This window comes from Pleurodeles waltl, chromosome 10, assembly GCF_031143425.1.
Source record: "Pleurodeles waltl isolate 20211129_DDA chromosome 10, aPleWal1.hap1.20221129, whole genome shotgun sequence".
Taxonomy (NCBI): domain Eukaryota; kingdom Metazoa; phylum Chordata; class Amphibia; order Caudata; family Salamandridae; genus Pleurodeles; species Pleurodeles waltl.
This window is the reverse complement of record NC_090449.1, coordinates 895471474-895492944: the sequence shown is the minus strand read 5'-3', so window position 1 is coordinate 895492944 and position 21471 is coordinate 895471474. Positions and strand designations below refer to the sequence as shown.

Sequence of the window (21471 nt, the reverse complement as noted above, 5' to 3'; positions counted from 1 at the left end):
AAGATGAGCATAATCCTTGCCTCCGGTCCAGACATAAAATTTAAAAACATAATCAATTCTCAAAAATATGGACATGAAAAAAGTCCAACCAGTGGGTCTTCTAACTAACAAATAGTTGTACCTCGGGGGCAAGATAAGCACAGCGTACAGAAGAGGAGGTGGCTTTATCACATTTTTGGTCAAGTAGTTGCCCACATCAAATATGCAGGCTACCTTTTGGTTAAGTAACATGGTGCTAAATATCACTCAATGAGGCAATGTGTCAGTGAAGAGGTAACCAGCTATGAAAAATGAGGTAACAGGAATTGAAGACTGTAGTCTAGAGTTCCAATGTGTTTGGCAGTTACTGTTTCAACATGATCTACCATGTAAGAACATGATCTACAATGCTCCCTTTGCATCCTTTCAATAGTTGGCGCATGATTGTAAGACTTCTGAAATAACTATGATCTACCACCTTCTCTTTCAGAACATCATGGCATTTGAAAGGCAAGCCTTTGTAGACGCAAATGAAGTGTAGGAGAATTTGCTAACCACTGTAGGAAACAGGTTCTGCATGATTTGGCGTTGCAGTAAATACCTCAAGCATCTTTACAAACATATCTCTGACTGTTGATTACGTTTTGGACAGTTCTTGGATACTATGATTTTGGATGTTTCTTAGATATTACAGTTCACTAGAATAATGAAATATGAAACTTTTTTAATGTTAATTTGTGATGACAATAACTGTTGCTTTTCGAAGCCAGATGTTATGTTTTGTAGATGCCACGAAATTGACATCCTTACTGATCCTGTAAACCACACAGATTTGCAAACATGCATGTGTACATACCCTCAACAGAAAAAGAAATAATACAAATGTGAAAATCCCCATAATTTATTGTCATAAGTTAAATAGAAAAGTTGTGTCTTTCATTTAATCAAAAATGGATCATGTGTACAATATCCTGTATATACAATCATGCACAATATGAAAAAAGTGTTTCAATAAATGGTTCAATACATTGTATTAAAAGTTTGTTTATGTTTGTGTAAAGGCTGGACAATGTACTTATATTCTTCTTCTTGGTTTCACTGGATGGTCTTCTTTTTGTTTCATCTCTGTGTTCATAATGGCCATCGATGAAACCTATTCAAAACAAAAACATATGCTAAATGTTCTCAAGTGTTTTGCAAACGCATACACTGACTAATATTTTTTTTTCTCCCTCACATTCCAATAGGAAAGAGGAATATCTGAATTCGCTGTGATTCTACATTAGATATGTATATATATTTTTTAACAAGCTGTGCTGCAACAGTGGTCCTGGAGTATGCATTCTGGAGCCAAAATATGGTTTGGTTGTAATTAACCCACATTTCGCTGCCATTCTCGTTTTCTGATGAGCAAGAACATTAGCTAATTTTGTTTTTCAGGTTATAAAAAGGATTTGTGAACTACACTATCCTCAGGGATTGTGGCGAAATTGGACATACTTCACTACTGATAAATAGCGTTACAATTCCTCAATGGACTTTAGCAACTACATGTTATGTGCTATATATATATATATATACATTTGCAGCGCAAATAACACACTCTGGGTACTTTTACAATTATATATATATATATATATATATATATATATATATATATATATATATATATATATATATATAATTGTAAAAGTACCCAGAGTGTGTTATTTGCGCTGCAGTAGCCAAAGAAAAGAAAATAGTCGAATTCGGTATTTTTTAAATATGGGGAAAGTGCTGTACAAAAAAGTGTGTTTTTTTTCTAGAAATGGTATCAACAAATGGTTTACTATGTTAAGATCACTCCCTTACCAGTTTTTAGAGATATGCAGAGTGGACAAAAAAGAATTTTCTTCGCCGTTTTTGCGCTTTCCTAAAAGATAGTCATTATTGCCTATATTTGCACTTAGCACCTACTTACAGATAGGAGAGCAAAGAGTTGTTGAACCTAGGAATCTATGCCTTTTTAAAAACTAGACATAATTCTGGATTCTACAAAGGGTCATTTGGCTGATAGCTCAACGTTTCACTAAAGAAATAGTGGAAGTCAGCATGAAAAAAAGAAAAACGTACATCTTTACATTACATAAAGAGCAATCTACAAAAGCAGTTCATTGCTCGTTAAATTTTTACAGTTGCAGAGATGCATAGTTTTTGTCGGTTGTCCATGTACACCTACAATACCAAGAGCCATCAATCGAACTGCGACTTAAAATTATTTCATAGTGTACTGACAATGCATCACTTCGTAAGACAAATCAAACAAATAAAACATGGGTATGAGAAAAAGCCGTACACTTTCTAAATGTACCCAAGGATCTGAGTTTAGGGATGTAGGTTATTCATACCACGCCCAATTCTGGACTTGGACTCTGGCTTAGGAATGGAAGGCTAACAGATAAATTCAATATACAAAACTAAATGTGATGCCAGTCTGCACTTTCACACTTCTAACCCTGAAAATGGTATCCCTCAAGTGTGGGTGTGCCCATCACATAGGATAGTGTATTCAGGTCTAGGTCGGAAATCACTCGGGAAAATGTATTGATTCCAGGCATTTTTTAAAACTATATACCCATGGGAGTACAGAGTGATCTTATTTGTCTGGATCCCACTATGATGTCTTACACAGAATGACCTGTAAACAGCAGAACTATACCCAAAATTTCTTCTCACTTTCCACAATATTCAGCCTTTGGTTGGCCACCATCCAAGGAATCCTATGAATTGTGCACTTCTCCTAAATCTAGACACCCAAGGTTATCTAGGTATGTGTGGCTTATGTGGTTCCTGTTACATTTCCTTATTCAGAATGCTCTGCAAATGTCTTACTGATCCTAAAAAAACAATTTCCTCTGCCTTTCCATTAGGAATGACTGCAGTATTTGGCCTAAGGTTGGTCAACACCCAGAAAATCCACACACTCTATACATTTCTGAAAATTCTGACCCTGGGAATTTAGTGTTGTGTGCTTTGCATAGGTCCCATCACCTACCCCCAATGGCACACGAATGTCTAAGTGTGGGTACATTTTCTCAGCTTTATGTGACAGAAAATCCAGAACGTGCAAGACTACATGAGGTTGGCATATCGTACCAGACAGGAACCAGTCAAAACTGCCACAACGTAAAGTAAATATGATGTCAATTTGGTTTTCACATGGTTACAGTTTGGGTTCGATCCCTGTAACGTTTGTTATGCCCACAATGTAGGATAACCCTTTTTTCTGAAGGAATGCTAGATGGAAAGACTGGGTGATTGGACGCAGTTTTGACATTAGCAGGGCATTTGTGTTATTGATTTTCAAACACAAACAACAGAAGGCAGCAGTTACCCGGCACATTATCCACTCACTATTATAGTAATAATAAGCTCCAGACAAATACCTTCCCCATCTGACCAGTATGTACTAGGGCCCAGCATATGTATTCCCCCCAGCCCTTTCCTTCACCACATCCATGTTCTTGTGGGATTTATTATGGTTTCATACCTAGCCTTCTGCCGAAGGCAGGACCTATCATTTGTCTCCACATAGTCTCTCCACCTGCCTCATATTCTTTTGAATTTTCATGGGCACCCTGGTGATGTGGACACAGAAAGCCTGCATACACCACTACACCAGTCCATTTCATAGCCCAATGTTCCAGTGCTAGGGGGAGGTTCCCCTAAGTCATATAATTTCCTTTCTATTAACGCTATGTTAGTTACAAAACAACTGTACATATTTCGGTGGCATACAGTCTCATTGAACCTTTGAGTCCACTTTCTCCCCATCCGCACATTTTGCAGCTGTGAGCAACCACATAGTGTATGAAGTAATGTACTAGCATGAACACACTCTTATACACTTGTTGTCTTCGATTCAGCCCATTTTTAGCAACTAGGTTCTATTATGGTGTCCTCAATGCTGTATCCTGTGTTGCATGAGCCAAAAGCCCGCTCTAATTGCCACCTCTCTGGGACACCTACACGCATCCTCTCAGCAGTCCTCACCCTCCAGCATCCAAAAAGTTCCTCTCTCATCTGCTTCTGAAGTCATCTAGTGGCTCTAGATAGATGTTTATGACTATTCTATGTACTTGTGAGACTGTGTATCCATGTAGAGGGGCCACTAACACCCTGCACTTAAGGGAGTTTTCCTCCTGAACCTGTTGAAGTGCATCATTATATTTACTGAATTTGACTTCAAAATATTTATACCTCCAACTATCCTATAATCCAAAGTATCTTTACAGCTCCTTAACTGACAAGATCCCTTGCTTTCCCCATGTGTCTCCTAACTAAAATGGCTATTGTGTCCTACTTCTTAAAGCCCTTCTGGCTGTTCAAGTCTGCCAGTATCTTTGAGTTCCATAGTGGCATTTCCAAGGTGAGCTTCCCCTACCTCCAGTTTTCAAAGTCGCCCTCTGCCATATTTTGATTACTGTCACTGTTCAGCACGGACCATGTCCCTGTCTTCTTCCACCGTACAAAGCTGACGGGTAGACTGTTGGCTCGATCGGTCTCTTATGACCCCAAACCGCCAGGTCCTGTTGTTAGGCATATGCGGAGTCATTAACTGTCAACAATTGGGTCAACCAAAATTAAAATTTAAAACCTAAAAGGGTAATTCCACACTCATCTGGCCTGCTGGTCAAAGTCTTTAATGCAGCCCTGGGGGCACCCCTTCCGAAACAAGGATCTTGTTACATTGTTTACCTTTTGGAAACAAAGGTCTCTAGACCTACATACAGAGTGTTTGGGGCATCTATAAGAATTTAAAAAATATAATTATTTTGTACAGGGCTGCTTTTCCAAGTAGGGAAGTTTGGGTGTGTCTTCTAGAGTTCCGTACCTACACTATACTTCTCCAGGATTCTGTCCGGGTTATGCCTCAAAGTCATACTTTATTTACTGTGTTTTTCCATAGCACTACTTCACCAAGAGGTATTAGAGCACTTTACAATTTAACAACATTTACATAAGACAGGAGCATAATGCGTGCACAATTAACAGATTTTATCAGTATATTGAATGCTACAATAAGAGGGGGTGGAGGAGAGGGCGAGAATATTAGTGATGAGAGGAGCAATAAGGGTAGAGTACAGTGCTTAATTTGTGCTTGTTGTTTCCGGTGCTGAGCACCAGCACTTATTTTTGAGGGCCGTGGCTTATTCTTCGGCCTCAAGCATTTGCTGCGAGCAAAAGGCACATATGGGAAAGACGGATGAAGGGAAAAATGAAAAAGTGTCGCAAATGGACAAAGTAGAAAGCTGCAAGAGTGAGCTGAAGGGGCAGGGAGTAGCTTTCTATGGATTGAAGAGGCCCGAGATGGCTTCAGGATTACGTTTCCGGATTATTCCGTGTTCACACATTTAATTGCAGCAGCCGCGTGTTTGAGGAGGGCTTTGAGCACCGGCACCTTTTTATTTACAAATTAAATACTGGTAGAGTAGATTAATCTCCTGAGAGAAGGGTGGGGGGGGGGAATAGAAAAGTCTTAGGCTGCTTTCTGAAGGCAAATATGTTGGGTGCCATTCTTAATATGTTAAACATGGAGTTCCAAAATGTGGAAGTTGCACAGGTGACTATTTTTGTGCCAAGGATGATTTAAATACCGGAGGATTTAGCAAGAGGGGGATTTGCTGCGGACTACCCGATTCTACCTGATATTTCAAGTAGATCTGAGAGGTAACCAGGCTGGCCTCTCTGAAGAGCTTTGAACGTAATGCAACTAATGTTGAATTTTATCGGGCCTGTAGAGAATGTCTTTCAGTATGGGTAAGATGTGGTTGAAATTGTTTGTCTGAGATTAGACACACTGCGGAATGGAGAGTCATTTTCTGAGAGTGTTTGCTGGAACACCAGATAGTAAGTCATCCCCCCACAAATTCTGGAGATCACCAGCGATTGAGACGCCATTTTGAGTTGTTTTTCATGACAGAAGCAGAAACGTTGTTTTGTGGGAGGTTCAGTTTCAGGGAGTTCACAGATGCCCAATTGAACACTGCATCTAGACACTCTTTGAGTGAAAGGAGATCTTTGTCCAATTCGATTTTTAGGTAAATATGGGTATTGTCACCTTATTGATGAAGTCTGTGGTTGGATTTTTCCAGCAGTAGGCTCAGCGGTTTGATGTACAGATTGAATAGGACAGGGGAAATAATAGAACCTTTCGGGAATGCCTTAAGTCACATCTTCTAATCTGGAAATGTTGGAACCTACTTTAGCTAGATGAGAGAGATCCTTGAGGAATTAACTGAACCCATTTAGAAATGTTTCTTTTTGCCCATTCGGAGTAGTATTATGTAGTCCACTGCGTTGAACGTTGCGAACAGGTCAAGAAAAATTAGAAGGCTAGAATCGCTATCATCCACAATTTTCAGGTGATCTATATCATTTAAAGTGGCAGTTTCTGTACTGTGACGCTTCTTGAATCCTGATTGCAGGGTGCTAAGAGTTGCTTGGTCTTGATTAAATCACTGAGTTATGTTGCAACACATTTTTCAATGGTTTTGCTAAGCCAAGCCTTGGGAGATTTGTTTTTGGCCTGTGGTTATCCAGAATTGTCAGGCCTGAATTAGATTTTATCTTTTTAAGAATTGCTCATTGTCCGATTTTGAGGTTGTTGTGATAGGGGGCTTGTTGTAAGGAGGAACTGTCAAAAACTGTGCCAGGTCATTTTTACTCAAACGTGTGTATTATCTTCAGAGTCCTGGATACTGACCTTTCACGGTCCGCTAGGCAAAGGAGGAGGTTGTCAGTATATAAGCAAAATATGTCCCAGTCTTGGTACCAGTTACGTCCCTGGATCAGGAAGTCGCCCGACAGCCAACACACAATGGGTTTAAAAACAAGCACAAACAGGGGCGGGTAGGAGGCAGCCCTGCCTTGTGCCCCATCAACAGGGCATTCTTAGTAAGAACCTGCACTTGGATCCATGCAATCAATTCCAGACTGCATTACTAAAGGCCTTTAGTTGTCAGAGTTGCTTAGGTTTGGTAGGGTTTTCTGAAAGCCAGCTGGCCCGTGCCCAAGTGATTAAATTTTCCCCCATGGTAAATGAGGACAATTGGATTTCTTTCACCACAGTTTTCATATATGGGCTAGCTGTTATGCCACCAAAAAAATCAGAGCTTGTGTGTTCGTTAATAAGGTGTGTCTTCTGCTCTATCCTAATTGAGGCAGGGTTTCGTCAGACCCGAAAGATGCAGGTACATGGTTCCAGATCCTGAGTTAAATGGAGAAAGTCTATTGGGTTGATTTTGTACTTCATCTCTGGTTTGATAGTGCCCTGGCTCCGATTATGCCAAAATACATCAAAGGTGGTGAGCTTCTTAACTTAATAGAAAGAGGTGCAGGTCATGATAACTTTCTCTTTGTAGATGATGAAGTTGTTTTTGAAGATAGTGTTGGTTAGCATGGGGAAACAGTGGAGTTCCATCATTGCAATGATATGGTCCTATTTCTTCAGGTCCTTGATAAGGCATGATGTGGCATGTAGGATGCCAATAATGTTGGACAGTATAGAATTTGGGAGGCCATGGATGGGTGTTGCCACAATCCAGATGCAAGAGTACAGGGCTTGAAGTTCTGAAGTCACTATACAGGAGGATTGGTTTCACATTCTTCAGTACAGAGAGCTGGCATAGGGTCATCTTGTTTTCTTGGGAAAGTGTTCCTAGGAGATAAGGTCAGTGTTTAAGATGAATCTGAGTGACTTAGCACTCGATGAACGTTGGAGTTCAAATTAGTCCTGGTTTAGGTTGCGGAGCCAGATTCTGACTAGTTGTATGTTGAATAGTAGGAATTCTGTCTTAATGGGTGTGAGCTGCAGGGAGGTGCTGGACATCACGTCTGGATGACATGCCATGCAGGCAGTGTTTGAGGCACTGGATAGCTGGAAAGGAGGAGGCTTTCAAGTATAGTTGTTTGTCACCGGAGTACTGATGAATTGTGATACTGTTATTGGTACGTAGAGAACCAAGGGGTTCCAAGGGAAGGCTGAAAATGGCAAGGGACAAGATAGAAAACTGTGGGACTATGCAGGTGATAGGGATGTTCAAGGGTCCAAAGATGGCCACATAAAAAGACTAGTGTTGTTTAGATAAATAGGAGCATTGACTGGGCATGGGTTCCCCACTCTAGCCAGGAGGGAGAGGCTGAGCAGAAAAAAACAGCAGAAAGTTGTTGAAGCTTACAAATAAATCCACTTCTGGATGACCTCACTAAGTCCCAATATGGTGGAACAGCATACGGTCCAACCATAAATAGACTAAGATTGGAAAACACAATTCAACAAAGCCACATGCATAGTAGCCTTCCTTAGATAGGTAGCAATCAGGGCATGCAGGTAGCATTTTGCCAACAACTTACAGGCAATATTCAGAGATGGATATGCGTCCCTCTGCTGGCAGTTCACATGGATCTCATAAATGTTGTGTACTAGTATTCTTTAGCTGTGCAGGAAAGCCTTGTGAATTGCCTACAGCTACTTGAAGAGCCACAGTGGCTATCGTGAAGCCTGGCCCACCAAAGTTGCCCCCTAGCCCAAGTAGCTGTAATCAATCATCAGAACCTATGTTTGGCAAAAGCTGAATCCCCATTGACTGACTATCCAAACACCAAGCCAGTTCCTGCTCGAGAGAACAGGTTGTACTGCCAGGACCTTCTAGTGCCCCAATGAATTATAGTTGGGGGCCACCATGAACCCCTAGAGAAAAAGCCACTGAAATTCTCACATCTGTTTGTTATCCAGAAGAGCCACCAATTACTGCTGAAGACATAAGGTCCTGTTGGGTGAAAAGATATCCCTATCTGAAAATGTGCTCCAATGTATTGTAGCTCTTAAGTCTGCACAAAGGAGGGGGGCGTGGCCGGGACTCTGAGCATGGCCGACGCATGATGATCCAGCTCCGGAGGGGCCAGCTGGAGAACTCCGACCCAGCGCGCCAGCCCGGGTCGGCCGCGCACGAAACCCGATTGCTGCGCGGTTGACCGGCGGGTGGTGCGGCTGGACCCCCGGGGGACGTTGCGGCCTGGGTGGGTCCGCCCGGATCGAGCGGAGGCCTGCGGCCCCTCCTCCCCTTTAAAGCTGCGGCCTCGCATGGAAAAGCGGGCCGCGGGGGGAAGCGGCCTGCAGGTGACGGCGGAGGCAGCCGAACCCTGGGTTTGGACGGCGGGACCCGGCAATCCTGTGGGGGCACCAGTGGACCCGTTGAGGCCTCCCCTGAACGGGCGTCTCATTGAAAATCGGAAAAACTGCTCCAAATGGGGCCGCCCCGGGAGCGCAGACACATGCCCCGTGCGAACACCAATGAGCTGCAGCAGTAAGCGGCAGGCGGACCCCCCCCCCCAGCGGTAATCAACAGGAAGGTCGCCAGGAGGGTGAGTGACACCCCTTATTTCTCCCCTCGGAGGAGGCGCAGGCAGCTTCAAACCACCATTTGGGGGCCAGCATGGAGGAACCGTGGACTCTCCGTAAATCTTGGTGCACCACCGGCCTTTGAGTGTACGCATCGCGCAGGCGAGGGAGAACACCCACGGGTGCACTGGTGCCACTGGTGAAGAGGTGGGTGCATTGAGTGGGGGGATCGGCTGGGCCCCGACAGCGGCGCGCGCCTGACACCGACTCATGCGGCGGGCCCTGCCGGCGGGGGCAGGCACGGCCAAGGGCGGCAATCACTTGCGACTGACCACATCAGAGCCCCCACCCCTGAGGCTGAGTGCGGCCGGCGGAGTGCCTAGGGCCCGTCCAGCGACGACCACGAACGGAAACCAAGGCTGCGGAGACCGAAACGAGGGGTCAATCTCGGTGGTGACTCTCACAGCAGCGCGCGGGTCGGCTGCCGTACCCCCCCCCCCCCCCTGGGATACACCTCCTGGTTGGACCGATGCCCCCCAAGGGCTGACACAAGAGCAGAGCCATGGACCCCCCAACACCGCCTGGGGACGGCGTAGCGGACTCACTGAACCAGCCACACACCAAAGTCCAAGACACCCTAGACAAGATACTGGGGGCTATAGAGGACACAAAGTCAACACTGCAGCGAGACATCAATCAAGTCGCGATTGAGGTGGGACTCCTGAGAGCTGATCATCATAAACTGGCTGACAGAGTCAAAGAAACGGAAACCACGCTGGCGGACATCACCCGAGGCAGAAAGACATGGCGGCGGAAGTAACCTCACTGGCTGACAGAGTAGCAAGACTTGAACAACGCGCTGAAGATGCAGAGGGGAGAAATAGAAGGAACAACGTGCGAGTGGTGGGCCTCCCTGAAGGGTCCGAAGGGGCGAACATGGTGGAATTCCTGGAGAAATGGATGAGCACGGTGGTTGCGCCGGGATGCCTGACTCCCTACTACACGTTGGAACGTGCCCACCGTGTGCCATCGAGACCACTTGCTCCTGGCAGACCCCCGCGCCGTAATCGCTAAACGTCTGCACTACAGCGACAGGGATATTCTCCTACAGAAAGCCAGAGAAATTGACCCGTATAAGGTAGCAAATGGGGAAGTGACACTATTCCCAGATTTTACTCTGGAGGTCCAGAACAGGCGAGCCTCATTCCTGGCGGTCAAAAGAGCATTACAAACCGAGGGGATCCAGTACTCGCTCCTATACCCTGCAAGGCTGAGAGTGATCGTAGATGGAAAGACCACTTTCTTCCAACGCTCGAGAGGCGTGGATCCCAAACGGTACGGCCGGATGCTGGAGTGAGCGGGACCCGCCGTGCACCTAGGAGTAAGAGGTCCAGAGATCGTCCACGCTTGGCGCCGACGAAAATGCAGAGGGAAACAGGCAGAAGGGCGGCCTTGGAGGCGGCAGCCCGAGTGAGTGGCAAGGTGCCCTCCCGTGGGAGCTCGGAGGTGGATTCCGACGACACGATAGTGTCCTCCGCCGGGGGCTCGGGGAGCCCGTCTCAGGCGTCAAAGGTGACCGCGCAAACAGCCGACGAACTTGGATAGCCCGGCTGCGTGGCTGTGCCTGAAGACATAACGAGACGAATGAACGAGTGGCCCCTCTGGACCTGGACGCTCCCCCCTGACTATACCTCTTGCCTGTCTTGCTTGGCTGGCGAGTACTGCAATTATGTGTTTGGAAAAGTTGCATCTTTGCACAGTTTTTTGGGCTACCTATAGTTCCGGAGGTGCCCTGGGGCGGGGGAGTTGGGGTTTGCAGTTTCGAGTTAAACCAACAGCATGGATAATAGAATCTGGCCACAACGCAGGAGCAGGCGCAGTAGTGGGTAGATTAGAATGCCGGGCGCACCAGTCCCCCAATTGTCAGATTTCAAGATCAAGATGGCAGATTACAACATCATAACCTGGAATGTCAGGGGGATGGGCACCCCGGCCAAAAGACATAGAATACTATCATTCCTAAAGAGAAGGGGGGTGCAGATAGCAATGCTACAAGAGACCCATCTGGCCCCGGGAGAGGGAGAGAAACTTAGGCGAAGATGGAGGGGGCGGGTGTTTGCTACGGAGTATTCAGCCTACGCGAGGGGCGCAATGATATGGATCAGAGCAGGTGTCCCCCTGACAGTGGAAACCTCAAACATAGACAAGGAGGGCAGGTTTGTGATACTAGAAGGTAAACTACATGGGACTCCATTAGTCATGAGTTGCATCTACGACCCTAATCAAGACCAGGTTTCATTCATGACGAGCCTATCATGACACCTCACCCGCCAACACGCAGGGGAGGTACTAATAGGAGGGGACTTTAACGCAGTACTGGACATAAACATGGATAGATCCACCCCGCCCCTACAAGGAGCAACATCATTTAAGATAGCACAAAGCTTGGTCAAATGGCTGGACACATGGGGATTGGTGGATGTCTGGCGGGTGCATCACCCAACTGACAGGGATTACTCATACTACTCGGGCCTCCACCGTGTGCACACTAGAATTGACAGGGTGGTCTGCACCCCGGGCCTGGCTCGTGGGGTGACACATTCTGAATACCTCGCCCGCACAATTTCGGATCACAACCCATTATTGTTAACACTGAAGGCATTACAGGATAGACCCCCCATACCATCATGGAGGCTGGCCCCGCGGCGCTCGAAGATCGAGCGTACAGAGAGGCGCTACGAGACTACCTGTCAGAGCACATCGAAATTAATAGGGGATCCACCCCCTCCAGGGCAGTGGAGTGGGAGACACTCAAGGTGGGGACGAGGAGCTTACTGCGTTAGAGAAGGACATACACGAGTGTGAACTAAGACAGGGCCTTGCAGCACAAGAGGAGGAATTATATAGCCGTGCCCGCAGGGAACACTCCCAAGCCGAAGAAAAGCTAAGATGTCATAACATGCAGAAATACCTGGCATCCCTACAATCGGAGGAGGGGAGGTCGGGCAAGCTCCTGGCGTGGCTGGTGCGCCCGGGCGGGGACAGCGAACCCATCACAAGTGTATCAGACAAAGAGGGAAACCGCAGACTTAGCCCAGGTCTCATCAATGACTCATTCAGAGATTATTACACGCACCTGTATAGTAGACCTAGTAACCTGGAATCAGTGACATTTGACAATTATCTGTGGCAGACCCCGCTCCGGGAGCTGAGACTAGAGGACAGGGACAGCCTGGGGGGGGGCGGTGACTATAGAAGAGATCAATGATGCCATAGCACAACTGGCCTCTGGGAAGACCCCCGGAACAGACGTTCTTCCTATGGATTTTTACAAAAAATACAAATCCTTGTTAGCCCCTAGCTTGGCAGAAATGTATGCGGAGGCGGTGCAGCGCGGAGAGTTACCAGACATGCTGCGCAAAGCACTGGTAGTGCCACTCTCTAAGTCCACCAACAGGGAAGCCTCAGTGACTGACTTCCGCCCGCTATCAATGCTGAACAGCGACTTTAAGATCCTCAGTATTATCTTGGCCGACCGCCTGCTCCCCCATATGCCCACGCTGATACACGCAGATCAAAACGGCTTCATTCCGGGTCGCAGCACCTCCTTGAACCTTAGGCGTATCTTCTCTATCATGTATATGCCCAAAGAGTCGATCCCGCCGACCAGGCTCCTGCTGGTGGTGGACTTCGAGAAGGCTTTTGATTCGATTAGGTGGGACTACCTGAGGTCGGTGATGGTGAAAATGGGCCTGGGTGAGGTGGGTGGACCTACTGTACTCGTCCCCACTGGCAAGAGTGAAGACGGGTAGAACTATATCCAGAACATACCCGGTGTTTCGCGGAACCAGACAGGGGTGCCCCCTTTCCCCGCTACTGTTTGCCCTGGCGATTGAGCCCCTCGCGACCCGACTGCGGGAGGAAGGAGCGGGAAGGGGGGTAGTATGTGGGCCAACTGAACATATTGTCTCCCTGTATGCTGCCGACATACTAATATACCTCGGGGACGGCACCAGCGGCCTCCCCTGGGCCCTTAGGGTTTTGGAGGACTTTGGTGAGGTTTCCGGACTTCACCTAAACCGCGGCAAAACGTAAGTGTTCCCTCTGACTCCTGGTAGTGAGCGTCCAGCAACATGCCCGATAGACGTGAACTGGGCCCCACGAACCTTCAAGTATCTGGGTATCCAGATATTCCACGAGTTGGGAGATCTCAGGGAGGGTAATCTGGGCAGGGCGCTGCGATCCCGGAGGTCCTCGATACGGTTCTGGCGTTCTCTGAAGCTATCAGTAATGGCCAGAGTGGCACTGTCCAAAATTATTATGCTTCCCCGACTCCTCTATTACTTCGCTAACCTACCGCTGCTGATCCCCCCCATCATGGTTTCGTGACCTGAACATGCTGCTAAGAGAACTAATCTGGGACGATGGTCGCAGACGCACCGCACTTACAACCCTCTGCAGGCCGACTCATATGGGAGGACTGGGCGCCCCCGACTTTGAGGCTTATTACCTGGCATCCCAACTACAATGGGTGTCTGGTTGGCTGACGGGAAGAGGACTACTGGACTTGTGCACACCCCAGGGGATAATAGAAGCAACATGGATTGTGGCACGCATGATAGGCAGGAAGATAGCCCTACCTGGTAGCAACATAATGACGAGTGTCGCATTGGCATGCTGGAAGAGGTGCATGAAAAGAGTGGGAGTGGGCCCCCCCTATTCTCCGGCTTTGCCGCTTTCGGTGCTGGCTCTGGGAGCTGGGGGGAAGGGCCCGGGAAGCCTCGGACTTCGCCCATGGACAAGAGCAGGGATCGAGACTGTGAGTGGGCTTTTTAACGGGGGAGTACTGAGGGAATTCTCTGCCCTAACGGGAGTGGGTGTTCCCCGGGGCCAGTTCCTACTCTTCGGGAGGCTGGTTCACACCCTGAAAGACCATTGGTGCACGATAAATGCAGAGCCCGCAGTCCATGGGGTGCTGCACCTCCTGTTGACATCGGGGGAGGAACCCCATCTGATAGCTAAAATTTACCGGGCCCAGGCCCAGGCTGTATTAGACCCCTTGCAATCCCTGAGGGAGCGATGGGGAGGCACTATTGGGCGGGAATTGACTGACTTAGAATGGAACAAAGCACTGGCATACCCCCGGGTGGTCTCTCGTAACATGCGATTACGATACATCCAATATAATTATCTACACAGAACGTACCTCACACCACACCGACTATTCCGAATATACGGAGGGACCCCCAGGACATGCCCAAGATGCCTGGGGGGTGAAGCGGATTTTGACCATATGGTGTGGGGGTGCTCAGTGCTTCAAATCGGTTGGAAGGAGGCACTGGCTGTCCTCTCTCGGCTATTCAGAGTGGAGCTATGGCCCACCCCGGACCTGTGCTTGTTAGGTCTCAGGCCGACTGAGTTAAAGGGGAAAGTAAGAGGGCGTTTCCTAGACCTAACGCTGGCCCTTTATAAAAGGCTGATCTCAAAGGGCTGGAAGGCCTCGGTCCACCCCTCGCTAGCTGATTGGAAAAGGGATGTTATGAAATGGTCCAGGGCCGAACTGCAGGTCCTGAAGGCCGAGGAGGCCAAGGGCATCCGACAGGTTCTTATCGCCCCGACCTGGGAAGAACTGGTTACGACATGGGATGGGCTATCCAAGAGAACAACAAACGCCGAAGTAGGAGTGGGAGAGGGTTAGCATACCTTAGGGGGTGGTCCCGAGCAGGAAGTTACCCAAGAGGTGCCTTGGGATCCCCGTACTGACACCCGGTCCGCATGGAGAAATGGGTAAAAGAGACATACAAGTCGCCACCAGCCACAATGCCACAAGAGCCGGGGGGTGGAAGGGGTGGAAAGAGTGGACTCCTGCCCCATTCACACACTGGTGCGCCCCGGGCATGGCCTTTACATTTATGTTACTGTGCCCCAGCTCTTTAAAGATTATTAACCACAAGTCTCACCCACGCAATGCTGTAAAGTTGACCTTCTGTTTAGTTTACTTACCCTTCCTACCCCCCCTAGTTTCCCTTTTCTTCCTTCTTCTTCCTTTACCTCCCCTTATTTTCGATCTTCTTTCCTTATGGTCTCTCCTCCAAGTTATAAATAGGAACAGGCTTTTTCTTCTTAAACCTGTTACTCATAAGAATGACACAAATCAATGCTATAGATCAACGGTGAGCTCAGCACAGAGGGTCAATGGGCTTAGAGCACTAGAGTCAGGACTCGACAAACGCATAAATACTACTATGGGCGCCACAGGAATATACAATGAAGCACGAGTAATGTTTGCTACAAGTGTGGCCAGTTTATATGCTCATGTATAACGAGTGCAAGTAACTACTTTGAATAGACATACAAATGTATAATAACAAAATGTTAATAAAATATATATTTTTTTTAAAAAAGTCTGCACAAAGGATTTGTTCTGGTTCATGAGGAAGTCACAGCTTTCTAAAGAGGAGCATGCCAATAGATACAGGGCTTCTCCTTAGAATAAAAAGGAAATACAAGTGAATTATACAGAAACACCTGCAAATTCAGTACGTGAAGACGAGCCATCACTGGTGCTTTTACCCTTGTGAATCCTTATGAAATGGGGAGAAGGCCAAAAGCAAGCACTGCGAATTTTAGCAAAAGACTACAGGTTGACAAAATTGGAATGTGTAATTATGCGCCCGTCAGATCCAATGCCTTGTAAAACTGCCAGAATAGATAAGCAGCAGAGTCAACTACAATATCACCATCTTGAACGTGCGGTTGAGTACACAACTGTTGCTGGATCATTGATTCAGTACAGTTCTGTAAACTTCCAAGGTTTTTTACAGAAAAAAGCAGATGCGATATTAGCTGACAAACTCTCTCAAGGGGACTGTCGATGTCCTGATGCCAGCAAAAGAGAACCACACACCCTTTGGGCTGTTGTGGAAGAGGAGTACGCTGGAAGACACTGACCAAAGGAATGGTTGCTCAATAGAGTAACCGCTCCGAGGTCCCATGATTCCGTGACCATATTCTTTCAATGGTCCAAAGAAAAGTGCAGCAGATCCCAACTGACACCAGCCAGAGCCTAGTATAATTATGCCTTATATTAGGATGGAGAGACGCCACTGGAAAGAAATTGGCCCTGCCCACTTAGAAGACAGAAGAACAAGATGCTTCTATTAAAAAAATAAACCTATTAATTGCGAGGTCATATAGGAATTGCAACAATTCTTAAATCACCCAACAGCTGGAAACAATCAGAACCTTGTACGAAAACGTCGAGTCCTAAACGTTACTGAGTAATGACTAAGCATTACCTGCAACAACAAAAAATGTATGAACTTTAAAGATGACAGCAAACATCATCTTGAAAGCCAACTCAACTCTCTTGCCATGGATCAGAAGGACCATCTTTGTTAAGCACCACTATGAGATGACAAACTTTAAATAACTGGATGTCAAAATACATAAAATAGCAGTTGAAAAGATTGTGTTACAATCCCCCAGTTAGTGACAATGTACAATCAATATAGCTACTTTTGATTACATACCTTTTTAAGTTTACTTCGAATTGCGTCTGCTGAAAAATTTAAAGAATCATCTTCCATGTCAACCTTGGGAATTTCCGGTAGTTTTGGGCCGATAATCATTTCTTCTTCTGTGTCTGTTCCAAATAAAGAATAAGTACTTCCTTCTCTTTTTCTCTTACGCTCTTGCAATTGGGTTGATCTCGGCATAAACCTATTAATTAAATTATTTGAAGGACTGACTATTTGTTGCATGTCTTGCATGAAATGAGTCTGCTCACTAAGACCTGTATTATTTTTGTCGCTGGTGCATTGAGGTAAGCTTAGAGTAGTCTGTAAATGATCATGAGAAAAAGCAACTGTGGTATTTGTGGACACAACCTGAGGTGGAGATGCATCAAAAGGATAACCGGTTTGCTGGTACAGGCTTACACAAGGACCTGCCTCAGTTGTGCTGGAATCGGATGATCCTCTTTGATATTGGGGCCCAAATTCCCTTGAAACCACCAGTTTAGGATCATATTTCCTTTCCACAACGCAGTCTTTAAAAAAAACACAAAAAAAACCGAATCAAATTATTATCCATTTATTTTCTTTTGCAGCAATTAATTAAAATGGCATATAGCACAAACAATGTTCTACTGAAAACTAATATTGGATGCTCCACTTTTTATGTTCAAATTGTGACACAAAAGATGACCTGGCCTAAGCCAAAAACAGAACACGTTTTATTAATTTCTTAATAAAGAACCTGTAACATTAAATTGTCTTTCAACAGTTTAATTTAGGTACACATAATACAATGAAGAGGAAAATTGTATATTGGCAATTTTTCGGTTACTTGTCTGAAACTGGTTTTCCAGTGTTGTTAGCTTCTAAAAATGTACATGCTGTAGGTTTTTTTTTGGGCCTCGCTTAACAAATGAGATTAGAACTTACACTGGCTGGAACATCAGCAGAAAATATAATCAGAAGCACCAGCATTTACAACACTGCCTTTACTACACAGGTAAGTTTTTTGTGCCTTACCCATGCATGGTAAGTATAAATAAGTTAAATATAAATAAGTTATATATATGGTTTAGGGGGTGGGTAGCAGTATAGGTGGTAAGGTGTGAGGGTAATTCTAAGGTTTAGGTCAGTTGTGGGAAGGTTAGGGCTTAGGTTGGGTAGTAAGGGTGGTGAGGGTAATTTTACGATTTAGTGGTGGGTAGTAGTAAATGGTAATTTTGGGGTTTGCGAAGGGTTCCCCAATTTTTTTTTAAAATAAATGTAATATATATATTCACTTCAAAAAACAAAGGTTACAGGGACGTTCTAGTTAGGCTCACGTTTTAAACGTACAAGACCATAGAAATTCAGCTGTTCTAGTTAGATTTATTTCAAGTAACTATAACTCCTGCCCTAAGGTAACTAAAACTTGCGCCCCCCCCACCCCATGCACAGTTTTCTCATCAATAATTTCACTGCAAATGTTAGTGATATTATCAATGATGTCATAGAAGATGTTATGAGCGCATGTAATTTGCAGTGCGTGGCAAGGGCGCGCTATAGTTCCCTTAGGGCACAAGTTATAGTTACTTGAAACTACTACTAATAACAGCTGAATTTCTATGGTTTTGCACATTTAAAATGTGAGCCTAACTATAACATCCCTGTAACCTTTGGTTTGTTAAGTGAATTAAATGTTTTTTTTAAATTCTATCTCCAAACTATAAGGTCCCTGTAGCCAATGTTTCTTTCAGTGAATTTCGATGTTTTTTTAAATCTAATTTTAATTACTATGCGTTAATCCAATCACTGTAGCGCACGGCCTTTGGTCGTGCATGGCTAGGGTCGGCTGCAGGGCCTGGGCTGTGACTACCCCCCATAACCACCCAACCCTGCACCATGCACGCCCTTTGCTGTGCATTGTGGAGGTTGGCTGCACTACCCCCCCCATAACCACCCAACCTGCCGCCACACACTACCTATGGCCATGTGTGGTGGGGTTTGGCCACAGGCCAGGCCCTGCAGCCAACTCCCTCTAACCACTCAACCCCACGCCGGGTGTTGGTCAAAGGGCCTGGCTTGCGGCCAGGGTCTGCAGCCAACCCCCTATAACCACACAACCTGGGCCACACAGGGCCTTTGGCCAGGCGTGGTGGGGGTTAGGCACTGCGGCATACTCCCTGTAAGCAACCACGCACGGCCAAAGGCCATGCGTGGCACCGGGTTTGGCACTTAAAGAGGGAAATATTAAATATGTATACTTTATACAGCAGAGTCCTAAAATGGATGCCAATACTTTCTAATTAAAGTTTTGGCAGCCAATCAAATAGCATGGGGACAGTGGGATACGCGGATCATTCGCGTCCCTAGATATCTATATTTTTTAACCATTAATAGCTCAGATAATAGTGAATGGATTTACACCAAATCACAAAAAGCACAATCTGCGCAACAAGATCTAACTTCCTGCCCTATTTGGTGTAATTCAGTTCAGCGGTTTGGGCTGTAGGCGTGTCTAAAGGCCCAATGTGAAAATGCATGGGAGAAAAGCTTTTTGGGACACCCTCATTTTCACCCCCCCTCAGTCCCCCCCCCCATCCTTTGACGGATAACCCCAAAACTTTCAAGTCGGCAACTGAACGACTGTTCAACAGCTCGAAAGTTATTGGCAAAGCAAAAAACAATTTTCCTATGGAAATTAGGTCCTAACTATACCTACCTACTGGTGACTGCCAGTAGGCTAGCTATCTCTGTATATACGGATATTTCACTTACCTTACTATACTTACCATGCGTGGTAAAGGCATCTGCATGGTAAAAACATGTGTTGCCTTGTCAAAATCAGGCTAAGAGTGCATTATTTTCAGAGCCCTAGAATCATGGGGCAATGGAGGAGTAACTCATGTAGCATAGTTAACTAAATTATGCTATAAAAGGAAACCAGTTTATGCTACAAGGAAAGGAAAACTATGTGGTAACGAAGAGCAGAATATGAAACATATTCTATGCCATTACTACCTAGCACTTTTGGCATTTCATTAACACAATAAGGAAAAATGTATGAAATAATATATGGTTAAAACCAAGTTGTGCTGCATTTTGCATTGCACTAACTAGCTTTACGCAGTGGCACAGTTAAAAAGGTCTAGCAACCACAAAACATGGTCCACTGCCACCACTGCTCAATTTACTAAACCCATGACAGGGACGCTAATCCACTTTCAGTGCAATGAGAGCTCCCTTTGTGTGCCTCTCCATTTAAACGAGCAGGTCCAGGACCTCACTCATGTCGAGAAGCAGGCCTAGGCCTCTTTTCATGCACTAGATTAGTGTCAGGCTAGAGCCAACAATCAAAAAGCAGGATACCACATACATGCAGTCATGCACTGAGAGCAGGGAAACGCAACTGACTGCAATGCAGGGAACACTCCAGTGCCAACAGTAATTGTTGCCAAAAGTGCTCCATGTGAACTGAATCAAAGGAGGTACATTCAGGACAGCTGAAGAAGATGCTCTCTTTTTGTTTGAATAGATCCTGCAAATAAATCAGAGTGGTGGTGGGCAATATGGTCTGGAGTAGGATATGTAGTATGGTGTAAATCCCTCAATCAACCAATCATCTATCAATCAGTTCTCATCTTCTGAATAGTGTGAGAAGTGTGAGGCAGACGCTTCTTTGGAAAGCCAGCATGTCCCCTTCAACACTAGGATGGCAACAAGTGGTAATTACATCCTCCAGTTCAGAGAGTGCATCTCTCTGACCAGAAGAGGCATGTGGCCTTCGAAAACACCCCTTGTCTTTGGAACTCGACAAGCTGAAAACTCTTTTTCTAACTAATGTCAGAGGACAGTCACCCACCGTAAAGCTGAAATCACATACTGTTGCACACATGATTCTGCAATGCACCTACACAAGAATTCCCCTTGCGGAGGCGAAGCTAGCCACCAGCAAAGATGGCAGCAGGTTAAGCGAGCTCCCACTTCTGCTCCGCCTGTTGATATAACCCCCAATCTGGCATACATCCTGATCGAGCACAGGACTCATAGACAGCCCTGTCCTCACTGCCCACCAAGGCACCTGAAGCGGCATCTCTGGGAGCAGAGGACAGCACATGCACAACAGTGGAGGGTGAGGGGGGGGGGGGAGAGAGAAGGAGCGGCCTTCACATGCAGTCCGAGACAAAATGGCAGACGGCACAGGGGGGACCCCGGTGAGATGGCCTGCGTGGCATGCAAGACAGGGCTCAAACACGGCCCCGGTGGACATCAATGCGGCCCCCTCAGACCCAAAATGTAGGTGGTGGCGGACCCTAGGAGACAGCGACGGGTGGGACAGCAACGGATGGCTCAGCGTCAGCCGGGCGAGGGAGAGGCCTTGCGGGTCCGAGAAGAAGCTGAGGCCTCGGACCTGAGGATCGGGCCGCATTAACAACTGGGAGGGGAGAGGGAGAGCTCTTCTCTCCCTGTGGCCACCTAGTGGTGGACCTGCCTCATCCTGCAGCCAGGACTGATCCCTGCGGCCCCGGGGTGGTGAAAGGACAGGCCTGCGCGAAGATACTGTGGTGAAGGGGGACCCTGGCGAGGCAGGCAGGATGGGATGCAAACACGGCC

The 21471-nt window shown here is 46.4% G+C and overlaps 2 protein-coding genes across 2 annotated transcripts in view; one reads left to right on the top strand and one right to left on the bottom strand.

Annotated features, from left to right (window-relative positions):
• The window catches only part of CLXN (calaxin), a 153294-nt gene extending 152332 nt beyond the window's left edge, over window positions 1–962 (top strand). The window contains exon 6 of the mRNA XM_069211644.1: window positions 470–962. Within this exon, the coding sequence (XP_069067745.1) occupies window positions 470–520 (51 nt within the window). The 3' untranslated portion in view covers window positions 521–962. The remainder of the gene's footprint in view (window positions 1–469) is intronic.
• RBM48 (RNA binding motif protein 48) overlaps window positions 865–21471 on the bottom strand; it is a 58047-nt gene continuing 37440 nt past the window's right edge. The window contains exons 4-5 of the mRNA XM_069211645.1: window positions 16894–17411; window positions 865–1132 (exon numbers count right to left, since the gene is read on the bottom strand). Coding sequence (XP_069067746.1) covers window positions 1055–1132; window positions 16894–17411 — 596 coding nt within the window. The 3' untranslated portion in view covers window positions 865–1054. The remainder of the gene's footprint in view (window positions 1133–16893; window positions 17412–21471) is intronic.